Consider the following 27364-nt stretch of genomic DNA (forward strand, 5'->3'; position numbering starts at 1 on the left):
ACGTCCGGGTGAAGGGACCATTCCCCTGCGTCCATACCCTGGCGACTGAGGAAGTCTGCTTCCCAGTTTTCTACGCCTGGGATGTGAACCGCGGATATGGTGGATGCTGTGTCCTCCACCCACATTAGAATGCGCCGGACTTCTTGGAAGGCTTGCCGACTGCGCGTCCCTCCTTGGTGGTTGATGTATGCCACCGCTGTGGAGTTGTCCGACTGGATTCGGATCTGCTTTCCTTCCAGCCACTGTTGGAAGGCTAGTAGGGCAAGATACACTGCCCTGATTTCCAGAACATTGATCTGAAGGGTGGACTCCTGCGGAGTCCACGTCCCCTGAGCCCTGTGGTGGAGAAAGACTGCTCCCCACCCTGACAGACTCGCATCTGTCGTGACCACTGCCCAGGATGGGGGCAGGAAGGATCTTCCCTGAGACAATGAGGTGGGAAGGAGCCACCATTGTAGAGAGTCTTTGGCCGTCTGGGAAAGGGAGACTTTCCTGTCTAGTGACGTTGACTTTCCGTCCCATTGGCGGAGAATGTCCCATTGAAGTGGGCGCAGATGAAACTGCGCAAAGGGAACTGCTTCCATGGCTGCTACCATCTTCCCTAGGAAGTGCATGAGGCGCCGTAAGGGGTGCGACTGGCCCTGAAGGAGAGATTGCACCCCTGTCTGTAGTGACCGCTGCTTGTTCAGCGGAAGCTTCACTATTGCTGCTAGAGTATGGAACTCCATGCCAAGATACGTTAGTGATTGGGTCGGTGACAGATTCGACTTTTGAAAGTTGATGATCCATCCGAAAGTCTGTAGAGTCTCCAGCGTAGCATTCAGGCTGAGTTGGCATGCCTCTTGAGAGGGTGCCTTGACAAGTAGATCGTCTAGGTAAGGGATCACCGAGTGTCCCTGAGAGTGCAAGACTGCTACCACCGCCGCCATGACCTTGGTGAAGACCCGTGGGGCTGTCGCCAGACCGAATGGCAGAGCTACGAACTGAAGATGGTCGTTTCCTATCACAAAACGTAGAAAACGTTGATGTTCTGTAGCAATTGGCACGTGGAGATAAGCATCTTTGATGTCTATTGAGGCAAGGAAGTCTCCTCGAGACATTGAGGCAATGACGGATCGTAGGGATTCCATCCGGAACCGCCTGGTGTGCACATGTTTGTTGAGCAGTTTTAGGTCCAGAACAGGACGGAACGAGCCGTCCTTTTTTGGGACCACAAAGAGATTGGAGTAAAACCCTCGCCCTTGTTCCTGAGGAGGGACAGGGATCACCACTCCTTCCGCTCTTAGGGAGTCCACCGCCTGCAACAGAGCATCTGCTCGGTCTGGATGTGGGGAGGTTCTGAAGAACCGAGCTGGAGGACGAGAACTGAACTCGATTCTGTACCCGCGAGACAAAATGTCTGTCACCCACCGGTCCTTGACCTGTGACAGCCAAATGTCGCAAAAGCAGGAGAGCCTGCCCCCGACCGGAGATGCGGAGGGAGGAGGCTGAAAGTCATGAGGTAGCCGCCTTGGGAGCGGTTCCTCCATTTGCTTTCTTGGGGCGTGCGTGAGCCCGCCAGGAATCTGAGTTTCTTTGCGTCTTCTGAGTCCCTTTGGACGAGAATTGCGTCCTGCCCGAACCTCGAAAGGACTGAAACCTCGACTGCCACTTTTTCTGCTGAGGTTTGCTTGTTCTGGGCTGGGGTAAGGAAGAGTCTTTACCCTTGGACTGCTTAATGATGTCAGCCAATGGCTCGCCAAACAGTCTATCTCTAGATAAAGGCAAGCTGGTTAAACATTTTTTGGAACCAGCATCTGCTTTCCAGTCCTTTAACCACAAGGCTCTACGCAAAACTACCGAATTGGCGGACGCCATTGAAGTGCGGCTCGTAGATTCCAGGACCGCATTGATAGCGTAAGTCGCAAACGCAGACATCTGCGAGGTTAGGGACGTCACCCGTGGCACTGCTGGATGTATGATAGCATCCACTTGTGCTAAACCAGCTGAAATAGCTTGGAGTGCCCATACGGCTGCGAATGCTGGAGCAAACGACGCGCCGATAGCTTCATAGACAGATTTTAACCAAAGGTCCATCTGTCTGTCATTGGCATCTTTAAGTGAAGCGCCATCCTCCACTGCAACTATGGATCTAGCTGCAAGTTTGGAAATCGGGGGGTCTACTTTCGGACACTGGGTCCAGCGCTTGACCACGTCAGGGGGGAAAGGATAACGAGTATCCCTAGAACGTTTAGCGAAACGCCTGTCTGGATGAGCGTCGTGTTTCTGGATTGATTCTCTGAAGTCAGAGTGATCCAACAAAGCACTCAATTTACGCTTGGGATAGAGGAAACGAAACTTCTCCTGCTGTGCAGCTGCCTCCTCTGCTGAAGGGGCTGGGGGAGAAATATCTAACAGCCTATTGATGGCTGAGATAAGGTCGTTTACCATGGCGTCCCCATCAGGGGTATCCAGATTGAGAGGGGTTCCAGGATTAGATTCCTGATCACTCTCTTCAGACACATCACAGGGAGACTGATTGCGCTGAGACCCTGAGCAGTGTGATGACGTCGAGGGTCTTTCCCAGCGAGCTCGCTTAGGGTGGCTGGGGCTGTCATCTGAGTCATAGTACTCAGCTTGTGATGCCTGAGACCCCCTTGCAGTCTGGATTAGCTCCAACTGAGGGGGACCAGAGGGCAGAGACACCGCCGTGTCCATAGACTGAGCCACAGGCCTGGATTGCAAGGCCTCAAGGATTTTTGTCATAGTCACAGACATTTTATCAGCAAAAACTGCAAAGTCTGTCCCTGTCACCGGGGCAGGACTTACAAGCGTCTCCGCCTGGGTCACTACCTCTCCAGACTCCGGCTGGCGAAGCAGCACCGGATCGGAACATTGCACACAATGGGGGTCATTGGAGCCTGCCGGAAGAGCAGCCCCACATGCAGCACACGCAGTGTACACAGCCCGTGCCTTGGTACCCTTGCGTTTTGTGGATGACATGTTGCTGTCTCCTCAGAGCAATATGGGGTATCCAGCCAGGAAGCGACCTCACAGTGCAATAAATATATATATATATATGGTACACAGTATACTAATACACACTGAGGCACTAGAGGGGCCAGCACTGAAATGCTGCTTACCGCCCGCTTAAGAGCGGGTGTGTGGTCGCCCAAAGCCCTCTAGTCCAGGTCTCCCAGAGCCTGCGTCCTTCCTCCAGCCAGACCGCATGTAGTAATGGCTGCCGGCGTCCTGTGGGGATGGGGCGGGCCCTGGGCGTTCCCTGACCAAGAGCGGGAAGCCTGCTTCCCTCTGTGCCTAGTGAGAGGGCTGGAGCATGTAAATAAGGCTCCAGCCCTCGTCGCTGCTTGCGAAACAGCGTCTCTCCCCTACCCTGATTGACAGGGTGGGGGCGGGAACGAAGCGGAACTAGGCCGCAAAAGCCGGGGACTAAAGTTATAAACGCCGCCGCCGTAAAAGCGCGGTCGGCGGGTCCCCGGCGCACTACAAGTCACAGCAGCGCCGCCGGTCCAGTGGGGGTCGGCGCTGCGTTCCCCAAAACACAAAGTCCTCCAGTAAACTGCAGGAACAATAACCCCAGCGTTACAGTCCCCGGCGCACTAGAACGCTCAGCAAGCCTGGAGTGTGTCTGTGCCTGCCGGGGACACAGAGTACCTGTCTGATGCAGGGCCATGTCCCTGATTGTACTCTTGCTCCGTATCCATCAGGTTCTATGGGTCTGTGGATGGAGCCCGGCGTCAGGGCTTAGAGGCCGGCAGGATCCCACTTCCACAGAGCCCTACAAGGGGATGTGGAAGGAAAACAGCATGTGGGCTCCAGCCTCTGTACCAGCAATAGGTACCTCAACCTTACAACACCATCAACGGGTGAGAAGGGAGCATGCTGGGGGCCCTATATGGGCCCTCTTTTCTTCCATCCGAAATAGTCAGCAGCTACTGCTGACTAAATAGTGGAGCTATGCATGGATGTCTGACCTCCTTCGCACAAAGCTTGAAAACTGGAGAACCCGTGATACCACGGGGGGTGTATAGCCAGAAGGGGAGGGGCCTTGCACTTTTTAGTGTAGTGCTTTGTGTGGCCTCCGGAGGCAGTAGCTATACACCCAATCGTCTGGGTCTCCCAATAGAGCGCCGAAGAAATGATTTTCCTATCTTTATTTACCACTCTTGCAGGACAATAGTGAAGCTCTTGCTGCAGCCCAGCGAAAGTATTTTTTTTTTTTGTAGTGCAAGCATGCAAAATGATATCATTAGGGGTTTATTCCAACTAGAGACAATTTCCCTTCCTGTGTGTAACATGTAATTAACCAACTGCGGACTGGCTACAGGTCTGTGAGATCGGTGGACATTTATTAACATGTTTAGAAAAAGCAGACTGTGTGTTTCCATTCTGGACAATGATAGCAGATCATTCTGTGCACATAGACTGTCATCAATCTTAGCATACACTACAGTTCAAAAGTTTAGGCTCACTTAAATATTTCCTTATTTTTGAAAGGACAACACATTTTTTTTCAATGACGCTAACATTAAATTAAACAGAAATACACTCTATACCAGGGGTCTCAAACTCGCCTGGGTCTATGGGCCGCACAGAGGAAAAAATAATTTGGGGGGCCGCATTCTTTGCAGGACAAAGTAACATGTTTATTGGTACTATATATATTTTTACACACCTTTTGTATCACTGATTTTGAACATTTTTCACTTGTTTATTATAATAAAGGTGCACATTTTTTGTTTAAATATATAAAAAAAAAAATTTGATGGTAAAAAAAATGTCATGCCCTATTTTGTTGGTTTTTTTTTACATTTTATCCCTTTCTTTTAACTAATAGTGTTACAATTAGCACTATATAGAAATTTTGGCCAATATCTTTTAGTAATGTTCCCCATCTTGTTGTCATGTGCCCATGTTTGCCCCCTTGTAGTATTGTGCCCCATCCTACAGTAATGTGCTCATCCTTGTCCCCATCCTATAGTAATGTCCCCAGCCTTGTCCCCATCTTATCGTCATGTGCACATCCTGTAGTAATGTGTCCAGCCTTGTCCCCATCTTATAGTAATGTTCCCTTGTAGCAATCTCCCTATCCTGTAGTACTGTCCCCATCATATAGTTCTCTCATTCTATAGTAATGTGCCCATCCTACAGTAATGTCGCTATCCTATAGTAATGTGCCAACCTTGTCTCCATCTTATAGTAATGTCCCCAGCCTTATCCCTATCCTATAGTAATGTTTCTCATCCTTGTCCCCTTGTAGTAATGTCCCTATCCTGTAGTACTGTGCCCATCCTAGTCCCCATCTTATAGTAATGTCCCCATCCAATAGTATTATGCCCATCCTTGTAAAGTCCCCATCCTTTAGTAATGTGCCCACCTTGTCCCTATTCTATAGACATGTGCCCACCTTGTCCCCATCCTGTAGTCATGTGCCCACCTTGTCCCTATTCTATAATCATGTGCCCACCTTGTGCCTATTATAAAGTACCTTGTCCCTATTCTATAGTAATGTCCCCCATCCTGTAGTAATGGGTGGGGGGGCAGTGGTGGCGGCTGAAAGGGGGCAGTGGCTATAACTTACCGATCGCTCCCTTCACCTTCCACAGATGTCTCCACAGATGCAGAGTGAAGCTAAGGGGGCGGTCTCAGGCCCCAGATTCACAGTGATTGGAGAGATCGGTCACAAGGCTGATCTCTCCAATCAGAGCTGGGGGCGGGTGAAACTGAGGTCACCCAGCTCCAGCCAATGATCGGTGCTACAGCTGCACTGATATGGCTGGATTTCAATGTTTTAGCTATTTTCAATGGCTGAAACATTACAGTGGCTGTGATTGGCTGACGAACGCCACTCAGCCAATCACAGCCTCCGTAGGTCCGGGGAGGAGACACCACCCCTCCTGAGGTCCCCTCCTCCCCGAAACTAAGATATCTGCAATGCGAAGCGATCGCAGCCACCAGGGCTCCGGGGCCGCGATCTCGCCATGACATATTGGGTACGTCATGGGTCCTTAAGTACCAGGGAGTCATGACGTACCCAGTACGTCATAGGTCGCTAAGGGGTAATGTGCCGTCCTTCACACACACAATATATATATTATATATATATATATATATATATATATATATATATATATATATATATACACACACACACACACACACACATAAACACACACGTATATACATACATACACACACACACACACACACACACATACATACACAACACTATTCTTCTCACCTGTCCCGTGTTCCCTCGGCTGCCTCATCTCTGCTTCGTGCGGCCCCCAGGCTCGTGCCCCTGTTAACTATCACGGCCGGTGCAGGGGCCGCAGCCACTGTCAGTGATTTATGTCAGATGATTGTTTTGCCGCGGCGAGAGCGCAGTGTCGTTGACTCTGAGAGCGCACCGGCAAAACATTCATTTAACAAAGTTCAGACAGTGGCTGCGGCCCCTGCACTGGCCGCGATAGTTAACAGGGGCACGGGCCTAGGGGCCGCACGAAGCAGCCTGAGGGGCCGCATGCGGCCCGCGTGTTTGAGACCCCTGCTCTATACATTGTTAATGTTGTAAAAGAATATTCTTTTTTTTAATCCAAAGATTTTTATTGTTTTCAAACAAGAAGAAAGGCATTACAGAAAAGAAAGGCATAACATCATACAGCGCCGAGTCATCAACGCCCTAACGGGCGAGTCAGGGCCACATGAATATTGAGCACTAGAGAAGTGGGGGAAGGTATGGGTGGGAGAGGGAGGGGGGGGAAGGTATGGGTGGGAGAGGGAGGGGGGGTGAGGTGACTTGCAACAATACACAAAGTTACCTTATCGAATAGAGAAACAGAGTTGGTCCGAACGACACATTATATGACTTCCAGTCCAACCTACTACTCGAGCAAGTTGTTACAATTTTAGAGGGGGTGAGGCCCTGGGTGAGGCTGACCACATTGCCCAACATTTTTGAATTTTTAAGGCCAAGGAGGCGCTGCTGGCTAACAGAGTTTCATAATGGAAGTGCGTGTTGATTCTAGCAATCACTTCCTCCATAGCCGGTATCTCAGCGGATTTCCACCTAGCTGCGATACACTGTCTGGCTGAGATTAGGATATGAGAGATGCACTGAGCAATAGGGGCTGGAAAGGCATCTAAACCCATATGTAGATTCCCCATTTGAGGTGAGGGATGGAGTCTAGTCTCGCAAACTTCTGCTATTAGGTCGAAGACCAGATTCCAAAAACTGAGAATTTCCGGGCAAGACCACCAGATGTGCCCCAGTGTCCCCATTATGCCACAACCCTTCCAACAAAGGGGAGAGTAATTAGGGGAGAGGGATAATTCTCTTTCCCACTTTGTCATGTATGATAGAGTCTGTCCTTCCGATCGAGAGGTGAAGTGGCGGTATAATAAGGACATGCCTCTGACAGATGTCGAGTCCTTCAGAAGAAAGTCTGCCAAAAACTGATGTCTTGATGTTGATGAACTCAGGCGGAAAGTGCTTAAAAAATGCCTACTAATTTGAAGATATTGGTAGAAGACCTGCCTAGGTAGGTTGAATTTAGACACCAGAAAAAGGTAAGAAGGACCCCCTGTCAAATAAATCTGACACTCGAAGGGACCCAATTTGTTCCCAAGCCCTAATGTCGACATCAGGAACACAAGCTTTTATGTCCTTAAAGGGCAGCCTCCATATCAAATCGGCCATGAATTCCGAGGACCAATCCCTCCAGCGCCACTTCACCGCCTCGACCGTGCCCGGAAAGGAATGTGGGATTGCCTGATTTTGAATCAATGCCCCCAGCAGCTTTTTTCTGGATCCAAGTGGATTGAGGTATCCCTCAATCTGCAGCCATCTATGATCCTTCGCCTCTCTCCACCAGTCCCTGACTGACTCCAGAACAGCCGCCCTGTGATATGACACCACATCAGGCACACCCATTCCGCCTTCTCTAAATGGGGGTGAAGTGATTGTAAGGATAATCTTGATTTCTTACCAGCCCAAATAAATTTGCGGATGAGGCTTTGTAGACCTGTCAGGGAGTATCCCGGAATTTTCAAAGGGAAGCATCTAAAAAGATATATCAACTTTGGAAGGTATAGCATTTTAAGAGAGTGTATTCTGGCCAACCACAACAGGGGCAGCGCAGAAAAATGCGAGAGCTCTTTTTCTAGTTCTTTACTCAGATCTGAGATATTTTTCCTTACCAATTGTTTAGTTGTTGTGAGATAGATTCCTAAATAAGGAATACTGTGGGATTCCCATCTAAATGGCAATGCTGTGGCGAGCCTCTCCCTATCGACCCGGGAAACAAAGAAGGGAAGAATTAAGGATTTATTTGCATTAAGTTTGTAGAATGAAACAGCAGAGAATTCCTTAAGAACCAATAAAACATTAAAGAACCTTGTACTTCTGAACAGGAAATAATTATATCATCAGCATACAGTCCCACAACATGCTCAACTTTACCTACTGACACCCCCACAATACCCTTATGCATCTGAATGTACTCCGCAGGGGCTCCACCACCAAAGCAAAAATTACCGGGGAAAGGGGGCACCCCTGGCGGGTACCATTGGATATAGAGAAGCTGCGCGAGGCAAACCCTGAGGCGAGAACCTTGGCATTAGGGTTAGAGTACAGGGAGAGAATTGCTGTTAAAATTGGCCCCTGAAATCCAAATTTCTCCAAAACACTCCTTAGGAACCCCCAGTGCACCCTGTAGAACGCTTTTTCCGCGTCTAAGGACAGGAGAACACTGGGGACCTTCCTATTCTCTATCACAGCTATAAGGTCTATCAATCGTCTGATCCCATCCTTAGCCTGCCTTCCGGCTACAAACCTCACCTGATCTGGAGCCATCAAGGAGGGAAGGACCCCATGTAGACAGGAGGCCAACATTTTGCATAGATTTTAAGATCACATTTGAGCAGCAAGATAGGGCGGAAGTTACCTGGAGAGGTGGGGGGCTTCCCCGGCTTAGGGAGAGTAGTAATTATGGCTTCTAAGTTGGAAGGGGCGACCGATGAGTTATTTTGCCAATATGAAAATGTCCTGCGCATATAAGGGCACAGGAGATCCACAAACTGTCTATAATATGAATTAGAAAAGCCGTCTGGGCCTGGAGCAGAATGTGTTTTAGTAGATTTGACCGTTTTTTGGATTTCTTCTAGAGAAAAAGGGGCATTTAGAATCTCCAGATCCACTTGAGACAGGCTTGGCAGCTGTAATTTTTCCAGGAAGGCATTAATAGCTGCCTCTGTTGGCTGCGGGATGTTCGGATCATCTTTTAAATTGTAAAGGCCTTGGTAGTAGTCGGCAAAGGCATTTGCAATATGGATAGGATTTTTGATTATGGAGCCCTCCGGGGTTTGGAAAAATTCAATTCTGGACTTCATTTCCCAGCTTTTAACCCTCCTTGCTAAAATGGATCCGGCTCTATCTCCCAAGGAGTAATGTTTGCTTTTTAAAGCTCTAAGATTTTATTCATATTTAGAGATAAGAATTTGCCTTAGTTATGACCTCAGCTCTTTTAATTGGGCCGAACGCGAGGGTAGGGGGGCAGTTTTATTTAGGGATTTTAAGGTTTGGATCTAGCCAAGAATATTCGCCGTCAACTGTTCTCTTTTCTTTTTTTCCATAGCAGCAATTTTAATACAAATTCCCCTAATTACCGCCTTACGAGAGGACCAAAGGATCTCATCCGAGACTGAATTGTTATCATTCAGGAGGAAATACTCTGATAACCCCTCAGTTATTTCTTGTATAACATGCTGTTTGGAGAGTAAGAAATCATTTATTTTCCATCTATGAAAGATTGGGGAATTATGGCGCTCATTAATTGTTAGGGAGACGGGCGCATGGTCGGACCATGATATGACTTTTATTTGAGATTCTGTGCATTCTGGTAGGCTACTATCCACCAAAAAAATAGTCTATGCGGCTATAAGAGGTGTATCTAAATGAATAATATGTGTAGTTCTTTTCTTCAGCATGGGTGTATCTCCAAATATCATGTAAGTAATGCTGTGTTATAAGCTGGCCAATTTCTTTTCTGTGGGCAGTACTAGTGGAACAGTCTAGCTGTTTTGAAACAGGGACATTGAAATCTCCGCAGATCACTTTATGGCCCACTGCTATTTGGCCTAGGTTTTTAAGGAATTTCTGCAAAACTCTGATTTGTCTTATATAAGGAGCATAAACCCCGGCCAGAGTATACTTCACATTGTTCAGGGAGCACACTAAAATCAGGAACCTGCCCTCTGAGTCAGAATGCACAGAGTCTAGCTTAAACGCCACCGTATGTTTTATAAAAATACTAACCCCAGTTCGCTTTTTACTAAAGTTAGCACGAAAACTATGAGGGAACAACCGACTGTTGAGCCTGAAATTGTCTGCTGCAACAAGATGAGTCTCCTGGACGCATAGTATATCACAATTTGTCTTGTGGACCTCTTTCTATAACATGTTACGCTTGGCCGGGGAGTTTAACCCCTTAGTGTTCAACGACAAGAACTTTAACTCCATTACAGTTTGTTTAGAATATTCATGTTAGCAGAAGGAAGGCAGGGAGATGAGGGAGGGAGGGGGGAGGAGGAGGAGGGGGGGGGATGAGTGGGGAGGGGGGGAGCAGGATAAGTAAAAGGAAAAGAGCAGTAAATGGCAAGAATAACATGTAGAAAACAGGACTTAAAACCAAAATACAGTAAACCTGAACAGTCAAATACACAGCTTTATCAGAAAAGCTGTTTCACCACCACCATAAAGGGGGGTAGCTGGTGGCTGAAAATGAAACAGCCACTTGGGGGCACCTGATAATAAAAAAAAAAAAAAAAAAAAAAAAAAAAAAAAGACAGACCAGGATCTTGAGCAACGATGACCTGGCTCTTTACATCAGGATTGGATCCATTCCTCTGAGATCTTTGCCAACTGGGAATTGCCCTGTGAGCGGCTTGCAGCCCCAAGTTGCCAGGATTCCATCAATTTTGCTAGTTGGGCTGGAGACCGACAAACATGGAGGGCACCATTATATGAAACTGAAAAACTGACTGGGAAGCCCCATCGGTATTTTATTCCAGCATCTCTGAGAGCTTTGGTAAGTGGAGCATATTCCCTTCTTTTGCAAGTGTCTCGGCAGATAGATCCGGGAAGACCACAAGGGCAGCATACTTTTGGGGTAGATCCGGCTGTCTCCTCAGGGCTTGTAAGAAGGTTTCTTTAGACTTAAAAAAATGAAGTCGGGCTAGGGTATCTCGTGGGATGTCCGCTCCAAGCGATCTGGGCTTAGACACCCTGTGATCCCGATCCACCATGAGGCTGGCTTACTCAGCCTCAGGGAGCACCACAGATAACAGGCCCTGCAGATATTCCGGCAACTCTCCATCAGATACCGACTCAGGGATTCCGCGGATCCTCACATTATTACGGCGGGACCAATCCTCCACATCAGTAACTTTAGCTTGTAGGCTGTTAACGTGATCCTGTAAGGCAGAATGGGCATCTATAAGATCATTATGGGATTTGGTCAGCTCCGCCATCTTAGATTCTAAGTGAGCCATTCTGTCCCCTATAGCCGTTATGTCTCCTTGGATCCCAGTCAGCATACCTCTCAGATCCTCCTGTAAAGAAGATCTCAGTGCAACCAGGCTTTGCATTGTTTTTTTCATCAGTGGGATGTCTGTCAGGTCTGGCACAGTGTCAGAGGCCACCACTGAGGCTCTTCTGGAGGAGTGGGAAGAAGTGGAAGCAGGGGAAGTTGCCATCTTTCCCTTCACCACGCTGCCGTCTCTGAGGAAGAAATCTGTAAGTTTGTCTGGGGATGGACTTTTGCAGCTTTCCCTCTGGTCATCTTGTTCCCTGGGGACTCGCAAAGGAAACCTTCACCCCAGGTCATGAGAGGAGGAGGAATGAATCTGTTTGAGCCGATTTTAGAGCAGCTTACACAGGAGCTCAGGAGTTATGCAGCCAGCACCATCAGCAGTCAGGCCATGCCCCCGGGTCTCCGTAAAAGACTATTCTAGCTGCAAACGTCTGGTTTTTAATGCAATATCTACATAGGTGTATAGAGGCCCATTTCCAACAACCACCACTCCAGTGTTCTAATGGTACATTGGTTTGCTATTTGCTGTGTTAGAAGGCTAATGGATGTTAGAAAGCCTTTGGAAACCCTTGTCCAAGTATGTTAGCACAGCTGTAAACAGTTTTGCTGATTAGAGAAGCTATAAAACTGACCTCCCTTTGAGCTAGTTGAGAATCTGGAGCATTACATTTGTTGGTTCCATTCAACTCTCAAAATGGCCAGAAAAAGTGAACTTTCATGTGAAACTCGACAGTCTATTCTTCTTAGAAATGAAGGATATTCCATGCGAGAAATTGCCAAGAAACTAAAGATTTCCTACAACAGTGTGTACTTCTCCCTTCAGAGCAGAGCACAAACAGGCTGCAACCAGAGTAGAAAGAGAATTATGAGGCGTCGCTGCACAACTGAGCAACAAGACAAGTACATTAGAGTCTCTAGTTTGAGAAATCGACGCCTTAGGCTAAGTTCACATTTCCGTTGATTTGTATCAGTCACATGCGTCGCTTGACGCATGTGACTGATGCGCTGTTCAACGCTGTACAACGGATGACAAAGAACAGAATTCTTTGTCGGATTCCGTTGTGTGCGGGGGGCGGAGTTCGGGGGCAGAGCCGAGCGGGGGGCGGGGCCAGGCGCTGAGGATGTCAGTGGAAGTGCTGCGGTCTGCATGGCTGGGGACAGGTGAGTGTATCTGTGAGTGAGTGAGTGTGTGTATGTGCATGTATGTATGTATGTATGTATGTATGTATGTATGTATGTATGTATGTATGTGTGTGCACATGCAAAGTGCGGGAGGGGGCGGAGCCGAGCGGGGGGCGGGGCCAGGCGCTGAGGATGTCAGTGGAAGTGCTGCGGTCTGCATGGCTGGGGACAGGTGAGTGTATCTGTGAGTGAGTGAGTGTGTGTATGTGCATGTATGTATGTATGTATGTATGTATGTGTGTGCACATGCAAAGTGCGGGAGGGGGCGGAGCCGAGCAGGGGGCGGGGCCAGACGAGGGTGTCAGTGCTTGTCTGCATGGCTGGGGACAGGTGTGTGTGTGTGTGTGTGTGTGTGTGTGTGTACATACATGTGCGGAGTGCGGGAGGGGGCGGGGCCGAGCGGGGAAGTGTCGGCCTCCCTGCACACGTAACCAGCCTAAATATCGGGTAACAGCAAAGCACCCGATGTTTACCTTGGTTACCCGATATTTACCTTGGTTACGGGCCTACACCGCTTAGCGCTGGCTCCTTGCACCGTAACCAGGGTAAATATCGGGTAACCAACCAAAGCTGGTGACGTGTGCAGGGAGCCAGAGAGCATGCGCAGCGAAATCCGACGGATCTCGCTGCTCAAAAAACGTTACATGCTGCGTTCCTCCCGCCCGGCGGTCAGTCGTTCCACGACTGATCAGTCGGGCGGAGGGTGCAACGCAGCATCATCAGTCACAATCCGCTGCTCATACAAGTCTATGGGAGCAGCGGAATCCGCTAAACGGATTCCGCTGTTTACAAGAGCAGCGGATTGTGACTGATAGATTTTAGCGGAAATGTGAACTTAGGCTTACAGGTCAACTGGCAGCGTCATTAAATAGTATCCGCAAAACGCCAGTGTCAACGTCTACAGTGAAGAGGCGACTGCGGAATGCTGGCCTTCAGGGCAGAGTAGCAAAGAAAAGCCATATCTGAGACTAGCTAATAAAAGGAAAAGATTAATAAGGGCAAAAGAACACAGACATTGGACAGAGGAAGATTGGAAAAAAGTGTTATGGACAGACAAATCGAAGTTTGAGGTGTTTGGATCACACAGAGGAATATTTGTGAGACGCAGAACTACTGAACAGATGCTGGAAGAGTGCCTGATGCCATCTGTCAAGCATGGTGGAGGTAATGTGATGGTCTGGGATTGCTTTAGTGCTGGTACAGTGGGAGATTTGTACAAGGTAAAAGGGATTTTGAATAAGGAAGGCTGTCACTCCATTTTGCAACGCTATTCCATACCCAGTGGACAGCGCTTGATTGGAGCCAATTTCATCCTACAACAGGACAATGACCCAAAGCACTCCTCCAAATTATGCATGAACTATTTTTGGAAGAAGCAGGCAGCTGGTATTCTATCTGTAATTGAGTCACCAGCCCAGTCACCAGATTTCAACCCTATTGAGCTGTTGTGGGAGCAGCTTGACCGTATGGTACGCAAAAAATTGCCCATCAAGCCAATCCAACTTGTGGGAGGATCTTCTGGAAGCATGGGGTGAAATATCTCCAGATTACCTCCGCAAATTCACAGCTAGAATGCCAAATGTCTGGAAAGTTGGAATTGCGGCAAAGGGAGCATTCTGTGACGAAAGCAAAAGTTTGAAGGAGAAAATTATTATTTAAAGTAAAAATTATTATTTCTAACCTAGTCAATGTCTGGACTATATTTTTTATTCATTATGCAACTCATTTGATAAATAAAAGTATGATTTTTCATGGAAAAGACAAAATTGTCTGGGTGACCCCAAACTTTTGAACTGTAGAGTATGTCAGAGGACAATTGCTGCCAAGAACGATTGTCTGCAAGCTTAAAAATCTTTTCAGCTGACAAACTAGTGTTTTGCTTGTTTATCGGGAGAATGGCAGCCCGTTTACATTGTGCTCTTATCGGGAACAAAGCTTTTCCTAGAAACACACAGTATACAATAATCAGTATAAATGTACCGTTTATTTCGGACTATAAGACGCACCCTGGTTTTAGAGGAGGAAAATAGGAAAATAAAATTTTAAGCAAAAAATGTGGTCACTGCTGACACTGTTATTGGGCGAGGATCTGCTGCTGACACTATTATGAGGGTAATGTCACCTAATTCTCTACTAAGGTGCCCCATCCTGATAATGATCCTCCTGCCTTGAATATAATCCCCTTCCTTGTGTATATGTATGTATGTATGTATGTATATTATATATATATATATATATATATATATACACACACACACACATGTCCCTCATCTTGGTATAACCCGCCATCCTGGTATAGCCCCCATCCTGCAATATACCCCCATCCTGGTATATCCCCCATTCCTGCTACATAGCGCCATCCTGGTATATGCCCTCATCCTGGTATGTGTTCCCAGCCTGGTATATACTACCGTCCTGGTATATACCCCCATCCTGCTATATGGCCTCAATCCTGTGGCAAACAAAAAAAAACCCAAAACGTTTATACTCACTTTTCCTTGCTCCACGCAGTATCGCTCCTCCTCCTGTCTGTGCCAGCAACAGTGCCGCTGACCTGTGTGGAGTCGTCAACGTTCCCTGCAGCATCACGATGTCCTCCTGTCTGCCGCCCACTGATGTGTGTGGAGAGCGCGCACAGTGATGACATCATCGCTGTGCGCAGCGCTAGTCTCCACAGAAAGCAGCGGCCGGCAGACAGGAGGACATCATGATGCTGCATTCAATGGTGATGGGTGAGTATACTTATTCACTGCCCCCCGCGCTGATGATGATATGCGGTGAGCAGTGAATAGAGCCGCACATGATCAATCCAGGCTGTAGTTGCCAGAGGTGATCACGCGGTGCAACTGTTAATTATGCGCACATCCCCCGCCCATTATCCCGCCCACCTGTCAGCGCCGGCTTCAGAAGCCGAGATGATGGGCGGGAGCATGGACGTGCATATGAAATGAGCGGGCCCACGTGGTTACGGCAGGCGCTGCTACAGTCTGCGCATGCTGCCAATGACCCGCTCCACCGCAGCACCCTCATTGCCAGCAGCCATGCCCTACATTCAGACTATAAGACGCACCCCCCCCTTTTTCCACAACATTTGGGGGGAAAAGTGTCTTATAGTCCGAAAAATACGGTACCTTTTAACTCATTAATCATTACCCAAAATATAGAAAATGAGAAAAAAAGAGTGCATATGATTACAAAGTGGTGATTAAAAACTCAATTTTATTCAAACATCTAAAAAAATATGGTAGCAAAGTACCAAAAAGGAGCAGTGAATGAAAATGGCCATTAGATGGCACCGAAACATCACAAATGACTAAGGCTAGGTTCACAATTCCGTTGTTTTCCATTAGTCACATGCGTTGCTTGACAAGTGACTGATGCGTACAACGGATGACATGAATAAGAATTGTCGGACTCCGATGTAAAACGTGAGAGAGAGAACGATCAGCTGATCGTTCACAATAGCCAGCCACCTGCTTTTGAGAGCAAACAGATGATTTCCCGGCGGCCGGCTAATGAGAGCGATCAGCTGATCGCTCTCATTAGCCGGGTGATCAGCTGATCGCTAACAGCAGCCGGCCGCCGGGTGTTCAGCTGATCGCTCACAGCAGCCGGTCGCCGGGTGATCAGCTGATCGCTCACAGCAGCCGGCCGCCGGGTGATCAGCTGATCGCTCACAGCAGCCGGCCGCCGGGTGATCAGCTGATCGCTCACAGCAGCCGGCCGCCGGGTGATCAGCTGATCGCTTACGGCAGCCGGCCGCCGGGTGATCAGCTGATCGCTCACAGAAGGCGGCTGCCGGGCGATCAGCTGATCGTTCGGCCGCCGAGAGAGAGCATGCGCAGCGAAATCCTAAGGATTCCGCTGCTCAAAAAACGTTACACTCTGCGTTCCTGCCGCCCGAGAGTCAGTCATTCCACGACTGATCCGTCGGGCGGAGGATGCAATGCAAGAGCATCAGTCACAATCCGCCGCTCATAAGTATGGGAAACAACGGAATCCGCCAAACTGATTGCGTTGTTTATCAGAGCGGCGGATTGTGACTGATGCAAAACAACGGAAATGTGAACCTAGCCGAAGGCAACATGAAGACGCAATACAACACTGAATTGATAACTTCCCCCTTGAAAGAAGACAATGCTGTTGAAACACGTGTTTGGAGCAGGCACCATCACATCTATATATTTTTTCTTGTGCATACAGCACTGCATCTTTAATATATGACCCCTTCTGCAATTCAATACATTATTGATTCAATGCTGTACTACTTCATGCTGCCTTAGGCTACTTTCACACATCAGTTTTTTTCTCATCAAACACAATCCGGAAAAAAAACGGTTAAAATGGATCCGGCGCCGTATCCGTTTTATCCCCATTGATTTGTATTAGCGCCGGATTGTGCTGGATGGCATTGCATCCGGCTTTTGCTGGATCCGGCGTAATTGGCTAATGCGGCGGCCGGATGGAACGTCTCTTGTAACGTTTTTTGTCTCTGAAAAAAAAACGCATTGCGCTGGATCTACAATGGAAGACTATGCGGATCCATTTTTTTAAACTGACCATGCTCAAATTTATTGTAAAAAAACGGATCTGACAAATAAAAAAACCGGACAAAACTGATACAAAAACGGATGCGCTATAAAAAAAAAAAAAAAAAGGAAGAAGGATCCGGTGCATCCGTTTTTGCATATTCTGCGCCGGATCTGTTGCATCAGACACACGCCGGATTGTGCCTGATGCGAGAAGACTGATGTGTGAAAGTAGCCTAAAGGCCGTGATGTCGTTGGGGTCACTGAATTTGTGACGCACATATGGCCTCGTTAGCGACGGCGTTGCGTGTGAAACGTACAAGCGACCGCTAACTAGCAAAAATACTCACCTTATCGTTGCTCGTTGACACGCTGTCCAGTTCCCAAATATCGTTGCTGTTGCAGGTTGTTCGTCGTTCCAGCAGCAGCACACATCACTATATATGACACCGCAGGAACGAGGAACCTCACCATACCTGCAGCCGCCCGCAATCAGGAAGGAAGGAGGTGGGCGGGATGTTCGTCTCGCTTATCTCCTCCCCTCCGCTTCGATTGGGCGGCCACTTAATGATGTTGCTGTGATGCCGAACCGCTCCCTTAGAAAGGAGGCGGTTCGCCGGTCACAGCGACGTCGCTAGGCAGGTAAGAAGTGTGACCGGGACTAGCGATGATGTGCGCCATGGGCAGCGATTTGCCCGTGACGCACAACCGATGGGGGCGTGTAAAGCAGCCTTAAGTCATTTCTTATGTTCTGGTGCCATCTACTGGCCATGTTCATGCAGTGATACTTTTTGAACGTTTTGGTATATTGCTACCATGAATTTATTGGTTGTTTGAATACAATTGAGTTTTTAATCATCAATTTATAGTCATATGTAATTTTTTTCTTGTTTTCTATGCCCAATCTCAGTTTACTAGCCACATTTGTTTACAGTGTTTTTGCCTTGTTTATATATTCATTTATACCCATATAGTCCATGGCCCTAACTATTTTTCATAAGAATATTTCTTACAAGATTTCTTACAAGATAAGTTTTCCAGTTAATCCATCTTGGTAGGGAATATTCATGCAAAGATTCTCCAATATGTCCTTCCATGGAAATGGTCCTGGGCACAGCTGAAGAACCCGATGAGCTGCCAACAATCCATGAGAACCAGTTCCTAAGGCTTGTAGGAAGAGACGGCCAACTCTGTCATAGTCGTAGAGATGTGAGCTCGCCATTATGGTTTCTAAGATTAATTTGGGGGAAAAAAAAAAATACAATTAAAATTCAACATCTAGCGGATGTGCCATCTAAAAGTACTTTCCTTTATGTGGAAAGAATAAATAACATTGCTTGCAGTTTCTTTTCTCTATGAATATACTTCTAACTTCTACTAAAAATCTTGAAAAAGGCTTTAACCCCTTCATGACCAATCACGTACTAGTATGTCATTGGTTTTGTTCATGCAGTAATCGCAGGTTCCAACGGCATTGCCTGCGGTAATCCTCGCACTGGTCAGCTAATCTGATCAGCAGACGTGTGGCTAACAGGCGTGGGTGGATCAGAGATGTAATTTAAAGTGCCTTGGCGGGGATCACGCTGTTCTCCGCAACCACCGAAGGCCCTGTGACGCGACCACGGGGTGTCGATGTTTTACCATGGCAGCGTGGGGTCAGATGACCCCTGACGCTGTCATGAGTGTTCCTGTGCGAGTCGGCACTCCGCAGGTTTGTCTGACGAAGCGCAACGATAGGCATTGGGTATCTATGCTGATCACTCAGTCTTATTTTCAACTTTATGCCTAACGTTGCCCGGGAGAGTAGCTGTCACTGTCTCTCTCCCAGTCTCTGTCTGTGTGTATCTGTCTGTCTGTCTCTTTCCTTGTCTGTCTCTGTATCAGTCCGTCCGTCTCTTTCCCCGTCCGTCCGTCCCTTTCCCCGTCCGTCCGTCCCTTTCCCCGTCCGTCCGTCCCTTTCCCCGTCCGTCCGTCCCTTTCCCCGTCCGTCCGTCCCTTTCCCCGTCCGTCCGTCCCTTTCCCCGTACGTCCGTCCGTCCCTTTCCCCGTCCGTCCGTCCCTTTCCCCGTCCGTCCGTCCGTCCCTTTCCCCGTCCGTCCCTTTCCCCGTCCGTCCGTCTCTTTCCCCGTCCGTCTCTTTCCCCGTCCGTCTCTTTCCCCGTCCGTCCGTCTCTTTCCCCGTCTGTCTCTATCCATCTCCCCACTGACATCATATTACCTCACACATAAGCTACTTATACTGTGACTGTCCTTTGTTCCTTTAGCAACCAATCACAGCTGCTACTAATAACCAGTAGTTCCAGGCTCCATTCACTTTAATTTAGACAGGTTTTCTGGAGTATAACTGTAAAGCGCGGGGTTAAATTTACCAGTCAAAACATAGTCTACAACGTTCCCTGGGTCACATGGGGTGTCTGTGCAAAATTTAGTGATTGTAAATGCGACGGTGCGGATTCCTTTAGCGGACATACACACATACATACACACGCATACATACACATACACTCAGCTTTATATATTAGACTAGCTGTAGTACCCAGGCGTTGACCAGGATAGTAACTGTCTCTCTCCGTCTATTTCTGATGTCTGTCTCTGTCTGACTGTATCAGTCTCTCTGTCTGTCTCTCTCTTTCCACTGTCTCTTTCCCTGTCTGTGTCTCTCTGCCTCTGTATGTCTCTTTGACTGTCTCTCTGTCTCTTTCTGTCTCTCTCTATCCGTCTCTCCACCATCATATTACCTCACACATATGCTTCTTATACTAACAATGTCTTTCGTTCCTATAGCACCAATTAAAGCTCCTATTAATAACCTAATAGCTTGCATCTCCATTGACTTTTAATGGAGGCAGATTATTTTGGAGTGTAACTAAAGCGCGGGGTTTAATTTTCCTGTCAAAACTTAGTTTATGACGTTCCCTGAGTCACATGCAGTGTCTGTGCAAAATTTTGTGATGGTAAGGCTGGGGCCACATGGGGAATACTGCGATCCCCTCGCATGACACTCGGCTCACGCTGGCAGTACAGCAGAGCAGAGTGTCATGCTAGTGTCCCTGCGACTGAGGTCCAACTGTGCGAGCGGACCTCAGCTGCGGGGGGCGGGTCAGCACTGAGGAGGTGAGGGCCAGCGCTGAGGAGGTGAGGGCCAGCGCTGAGGAGGGGCGGGCCAGTGCTGCGGAGGAGAGGGATTTCTCTCCCTCTCTCCTCCGTAGCCGGCTATTGCGATTCTCGCTCTGCACTTGCGGTACACCAGTGTACCGCGAGTGCAGTACGATTTTTTTCTCGCCCCATACACTTGAATGGGTGCGAGAGAAAGAGTCTCGCATTGCACCCCCAGCATGCTGCGATTGTTTTCTGGGTCCGATTAGGGCTGAGAAAATAATCGCTCATGTGCGCTGACACACAGGCTAAAATTGGTCCGAGTGGAATAGGATGTTTTATCGCACTCCACTCGCACCGTTTTTCTTGCGGTGTGGCTTAGGCCTAAATGCATCGGTGCGCATTCCTTTAGCGAACATACACACAAATATACTCAGCTTTATATATTAGATTGAGCTTCTAGCTTTCCTTTGCCTCCTATAGTCGCACGTGCTCCACTGCACATTTTTTGCATGCTAGTTCCTCCTTCCAGTGAGGCCTCTTTAGGGTATTAACCCTTTCAATCATACCATGCTGGATCTCCATTGTATTGGTGAGACCCTCAAATGAGGGAGCCTGCTATCTATTTAGCTGCCTTGCATTTGGGATTAACTTACCTTGCTTTGGTTGTATGGTCCTCTCTTACTATTGTGGTCTGTATAGATGTGTACTTAAAGGTCACACACAGCGACAACGACGTCGCTGCTACGTCACCATTTTCTGTGACGTAGCTGCGACGTCCCGTCGCTGTGTGTGACATCCAGCAATGACCTGGCCCCTGCTGTGTGGTCGCCGCTCGTTGCTGAATGTCCTGCTTCGTTTTTTGCTCGTCGCTCTCTCGCTGTGAAGCACACATCGCTGTGTGTGACAGCGAGAGAGCGACGAACTGAAGCGAGCAGGGAGCAGGAGCCGGCGTCTGGCAGCCTGCGGTAAGCTGTAACCACGGTAAACATCGGGTAACCAAGAAGCCCTTTCCTTGGTTACCCGATATTTATATTAGTTACTAGCACCGCGCTCTCACGCTGCCAGTGCCGGCTCCCTGCTCCCTTCACACGTAGCTGGAGTACACATCGGGTTAATTACCCGATGTGTACTCCAGCTACGTGAGCAGGGAGCCGGCACTGGCAGCGTGAGAGCACACTGCTTAGCGCTGGCTCCCTGCACACGTAACCGGAGCCGGAGCACACATCGGGTAATAAACCCGATGTGTACCCTGGCTAGGAGAGCAGGGAGCCAGCGCTAAGCGTGTGCGTTGGTAACCAAGGTAAATATCGGGTAATGGTTACCCGATATTTACCTTAGTTACCAAGTGCAGCATGGCTTCCACAGCGACGCATGTCGTTATGATCGCTGCTGCATCTGCTGTGTTTGACAGCTAACCAGCGATCATAACAGTGACTTACTAGGTCGCTGTTGCGTCACAGAAAATGGTGACGTAACAGCGACGTCGTTGTCGCTATGTGTGAACCCAGCTTAAGACTAGTGTGTCTCTGTATCTTATCTTAATATGAATTTTATTGCATGCTATCAATCAGATGATATTATTGTAGACCATTTGTTACTAGGGGAACTTGATTTTCTTTATCTCAGAATCACTTGCTATACAGGGTGTCAGCTTTTTGTGTGTTATTAATAGGTCTATTGTTGATATTTAATAAAATTGTTATATTTTATGTATAAATATGATGTTCACATCTTTATATGCAGAGCCCTTTCCTTCAAAATTCTTCACGTTTTCTAATGTGACCGAGCACTGCGACTTTAGGATATAGCAGAGCTGGATCGCCGTGGGACATTATGGTGTGGAGTGGATTACATTGGACCTGAAGAGGTGTTTTGGGGGTTAATAAATTGGAGAAAGAGGATGTTTGTTTTTTTAATGGAATTTTCTCTGTGTTTATTTCTTTTTACTTACAGTACATGATTAGTAATAGGGTGGTCTCATAGACCCCTACCCATTACTAATCCAGAGCTTCGTGGCAGCTGTGACTTTCTGATAAAATCAGAGCTCTCATTAACCCCTTTTAATGAGTGCATTTGATACCAGAGAGAGGCTGCCTTCTTGTGGCTGGTGGACACAATTTGTGTGTTATGTACCTTCATTTTATAAGTATATTCTATACACACTAACAGTAATGCAGTCCTAATTTCATATATTCAATGTTTGCAAGCATCTTAGCACTTAAAGGGAATCTGTCACCAGGTTTTTGCCACCTAATCTGAGAGCAACATAATGTAGGGGAAGAGATCCTGATTCCACTTACTGGGTTGCTTAGTGTAGTTTTGATGAAATTACAGATTAATCAGCAGTAGATTATCATTAGAGGACTACTTGATGTGCTGTATGCTAGTCCAGCATATTCATGAGTTCTGTATAACTGGTAGATCTGCAGCAGAGAAAACATTTCTCCAAATGACAGCAAACAGCTTAGTAAGTGACACATCGCTGGAATTAGGGTCTCTGTCTCTACATTATGCTGCTCTCAGATGGGGTAGCAAAAACCTGGTGAAAAATTGCCTTCAATGATATGGCACAGTTTAACATGGATCCAGTAAATAAAAAATAAAAACATAAACAAAAACGTTCCAGGAGCAGTCTTTCAATATTGCAACAGGGGCTGCATACTGTTCGTGCTACTGTGAGCAGCCTGCATGGCTTAGAAACGCCACCATGGCCTGCAACGTCTCTGGACTTGTCCCATATGTGCTCAGCGAGAGACCTCTTTACTCAGCAATTGCAAAGGGAGCAGTCAGTAGCGGATCTTGACAATCTAGGTGTCCACATAAATTCAGCGTAGCAGAACAGTCTTCAGACAACCATTAGAGCCTCGCTGATAGCAGCTAAGGTGTGTAGGTTTATAATCAATATTGAAGACTTTTCTATTTTATATCATTTACATATCATTGACATTGTCTATCGATTCTCAGATTTTTTATAATTCTATGACTTTTTTTCTGTTGCTATTTCATTGTTGAGAAGTGTGTTAAATGAAGGCTGTTGCAGAATCTTAAGGATTAGAGCTGAGCGGATTGCTCATAATCCGGGTCCGGCGGATCCGTCGCAGGTTGTGAAAGAAGTCCAGATCCGATCCGGACAAATGTAAGTCAATGAGGAGGGAGAAGAGGGGGAAGAGGAAAAGGAGGGGTAGGAGGGGGAGAGGGGAGAGGGGAAAAAAAACAAAAAAAAAACCCGAACCCGAATCATGCAGCCGGATTCCCGGGTCCAGGTCGGACCCGGATCGGACCCTGAAACCGCGCGGATCCGGACTTTTACAGTTCGGGTCCGCTCAACACTATTAAGGATACGTGCACACCTCGTCTTTATCAGGCAGGTCCACCTGAAAATGCAATCAGAAGATGCTCAAAAGAATTGAATTCCTATGTAAGAGGGATTTGCTGTGCACATGTTCAGTCTTGTGAACAGCTTTTAACTGCTTCAGGTCTCTAAAGATGCCATGCGGTGATAACTGAGCAGACCATTCAGGAGATGTTTTCAGCGCTAAAGACACTAAACTATTACAAGTCAATGGGAAGGTTGAAATCTTGCCCAGGAGTCTTTTAAAATGGCTTGCAAGTGTTTTTAGTTGAAAAATGCTAGTGGTTTCTTCATTAGTGACTTTTCCAAGCAAAGGATGCTTAAGGAAATAGCTGGTGGTCTTTTACCTTCAGAATCTTTTCTGACGTCTCTTGGAAGTCTATATAGAACTTCACAGCATTTGATGCAACAAAAGATGGAACGTGCACAGGAAGGCATTCTGACAATGCAATGCATGGCACAATTGTATTATCGGGGACCGGAACTGAGTGGGTGTTACCACCTGGAGTTAGTGGGCGGGAGCGAAGGCAGGGGCTGTGATCGAGCTCCTGGATTAAGTGGGCGGGAACAATGCCATGGGGCGTGATCGAGCGCCTGGAGTTAGTGGGCGTGAGCGTGATCGAGCGCCTGAAGTTAGTGGGCGGGAGCGAAGCCAGGGGGGCGTGATCGAGCGCCTGGAGTTAGTGGGCGGGAGCGAAGCCAGAGGGGCGTGATCAAGCGCCTGGAGTTAGTGGGCAGGAGCGAAGTCAGGCAGGGGGACGTGATCGAGCGCCTGGAGTTAGTGGGCGGGAGCGAAGCTAGGGGGGCGTGATCGAGCGCCTGGCGTTAGTGGGCAGGAGCGAAGCCAGGGGGTGAGATCGAGCGCCTGGCGTTAGTGGGTGGGAGCGAAGCCAGGGGGCGTGATCGAGCGCCTGGAGTTAGTGGGCGGGAGTGTGATCGAGCACCTGGAGTTAGTGGGCGGGAGCGAAGCCAGGGGGCATGATCGAGCGCCTGGCGTTAGTGGGCAGGAGCGAAGCCAGGGGGTGTGATCGGGTGCCTGAAGTTAGTGGGCGGGAGCGAAGCCAGGGGGCATGATCGAGCGCCTGGAGTTAGTGGCAGGAAGAATACCAGGGGGCGTGATCGAGGGCCTAGAGTTAGAGGGCGGGAACGAACTCAGGGGGCGTGATTGAGGGCCTGGAGTTAGTGAGTGGGAACGAAGCCTCGGGCGTGATCGATCTCCTGGAGTTAGTGAGAGCAATGGAAGAAATGTGGGGGGGGGGATGCGAAACCCCCCTTGCATAATTAAAGCAGTATACTTGTGGCTTAGTTGGTGGACGTGGCCTGGAGTTTTTTTCTGTAGTATATTGACAGTATATGAAATGTCAATATGTTGTGTCAAAATGATATTCTGTTATGTAGCCCATAACAAGCTTTAATGCCCACTGGCTGCGCTCCCGCCCACTAACTCCAGGCAGTCACGCCTATTGGCTGCGCTCCCGCCCACTAACTCCAGGCAGTCACACCCACTGGCCGCACTCCCGCCCACTAACTCTGGGCAGTCACACCCACTGGCTGCGCTCCCGCCCACTAACTCAGGTTTGTTCATTCATTCAATGCTTTTATGAGGGGTCCTGGTGGAAGCTGTTTGAAATAGATGTCATGCACATATCTGAATAGAGACATCCATCACCCATAAACCACATGGCTTCCTTTTACCGAAAACCTACTGAGCCATTTCAGGATGTATCAATTACCGTAGGCTGTTTTCCCTGCATATGGCTACACATGGGTCAGCAATACAATGGAGACATTTTCAGTCACAGTAAGCCCAAGCAGACGTTTAGAGCACCTTTGGTCTATGTTCACACATGGCGTTTTTGCAGCATTTTTTTAGCAGCGTAATTGGCTTGGTTTTATGCAAATCCATACTAATAAAACACTTCTTTTTACAGTCCCAGCAAAGTCTATGAGATTTCTGAAATCTCATGCACACACAAACATCTGCAGATTTTTTTCCTGACTGTTTTGTCAAATACCGAGCATGTCAATTCTTTGAAGCATATTTGCAATGGTTTTGGATTGATACAACCCACTTTGTAGAAAAAACACCACAAAAAAAACGCAGATGACTCCCAGCATACATCCTGCCACCATCAGGTTTTGGTCAGGAAAAAAAAACGCTGCAAAAATGCCATGTGTGAGCATAGTCTGAGGCCCTGTGCGCACTAGAAAATGGAATTTTCTTAAGAAAATTCCGCAGGCTCTGAAAGATTACCGCACCCAATAAAGCACATTGAACAAAAAAAAAGTTTCATTTCCTTCTGATAGATAATAGAGGGCTAGATCAAGTGATAGATAATAGATGAATAGATAGAGGGATAGATAGATAATAGATGGATGGATAGATAGATAGAGAGATATTAGCTTTATTTCTGTTTGTGTTCCCCCCCCCCCCACAGTATTTCTCATAGAGAAGTGACCCTGTCCGGTCAGCGCCGGTCGGTGACATCACTATTACTGCTGGTGAGGCCCTGAAGTTCTCAAGAGCAGTAATGTGTTGACATCCCCAACCATGAGAAATGTCCTGGAGTTACCCCTGCAGTCTCGTTACGAGGCTACATTGAGTACTATGTGTCAGACGCGGCTGGATCAGTATGCAAGCATCATGGGACCTCTGTGGATTACGCCGTAGCTGTGTGTTTGTTTGGGGGGGTTAATAAAGTGGTGACAGAGTGGGCTTTTTGTGTTTTATTTCAAATAAAGGATTTTTTTGGTATGTGTGTTTATTTACTTTACTTATAGGTTAATCATAGGGGTGTCTTATAGACAATGCCATGATTAACCTAGGACTTAGTGGCAGCTATGGGCTGCCGTTAACTCTTTATTACCCCGATTGCCACCGCATCACAGTAATCGAGAAGAGTCGGTAACACGCCGAGACTAACTTAACAGATGCGACTTTCTCGGGGCAGCGGCGGGCTTTTTCCCCAGCCTGAGAATATCGGGCCGCCGCTGTGTGCTTGCCTGGCTGGACGGTAAAAAATTTTAATATGTACGTTTGATTTCTATGTGCATTGTATGTTTGTATGTGTCTGATGTATGTGTCTGATGTGTGTGTGTGTGTGTGTGTGTTTACTCTGCTCAACTTCCACTTCCTCTCCTAATGACATCACTTCCTTGCAAAACGCAGGGTAGTGATGATCACGAAGTCCCGAAAAACGTGAAATACCGTGGGAATAGCGCAGGAAAACGCAATGAAACGCACATAATTTGCTACCTGCGTTATTCCCTGCGCTATTTCATGATTACATTACAGTCAATGGAGTGAAATACCGCAGGTACCTGCGGAAAAGAAGTGACATTCAATTATTTTTGCTCCAGACAACATGCAGCAAAACCTGTAGGTGACAAAAACCGCAGTGTGCGCACAACTTTTTTTTTTTACCATAGGTTTTGCTGGGGAAGGACTGCAGAAAGGTTATGAACATTTTCTGCGGCAAACCGGCGGAAAAAAACGCAGCGTGCGCACTGGGCGTTATAGTAGCTACTGCGGTTTGTAGCTGAACCAGTACCAGTCTGGATCAGAGAGGGGCACATGCCAGCACTAAAGATTGCGCGCAGAAGTGATGCCAC

The 27364-nt window shown here is 47.8% G+C and overlaps 1 protein-coding gene across 3 annotated transcripts in view; it reads right to left on the minus strand.

The window, feature by feature from the left end:
- Window positions 1–27364, minus strand: part of FANCE (FA complementation group E) — a 194545-nt gene that overhangs the window by 139329 nt on the left and 27852 nt on the right. For all 3 annotated transcript variants that reach the window (XM_075333856.1, XM_075333853.1, XM_075333854.1), the window contains exon 2: window positions 18328–18532. In XM_075333856.1, the coding sequence (XP_075189971.1) occupies window positions 18328–18524 (197 nt within the window). In that variant the 5' untranslated portion in view covers window positions 18525–18532. The remainder of the gene's footprint in view (window positions 1–18327; window positions 18533–27364) is intronic.

The sequence above is a fragment of the Anomaloglossus baeobatrachus genome, chromosome 2 (genome assembly GCF_048569485.1).
Source record: "Anomaloglossus baeobatrachus isolate aAnoBae1 chromosome 2, aAnoBae1.hap1, whole genome shotgun sequence".
NCBI lineage: Eukaryota > Metazoa > Chordata > Amphibia > Anura > Aromobatidae > Anomaloglossus > Anomaloglossus baeobatrachus.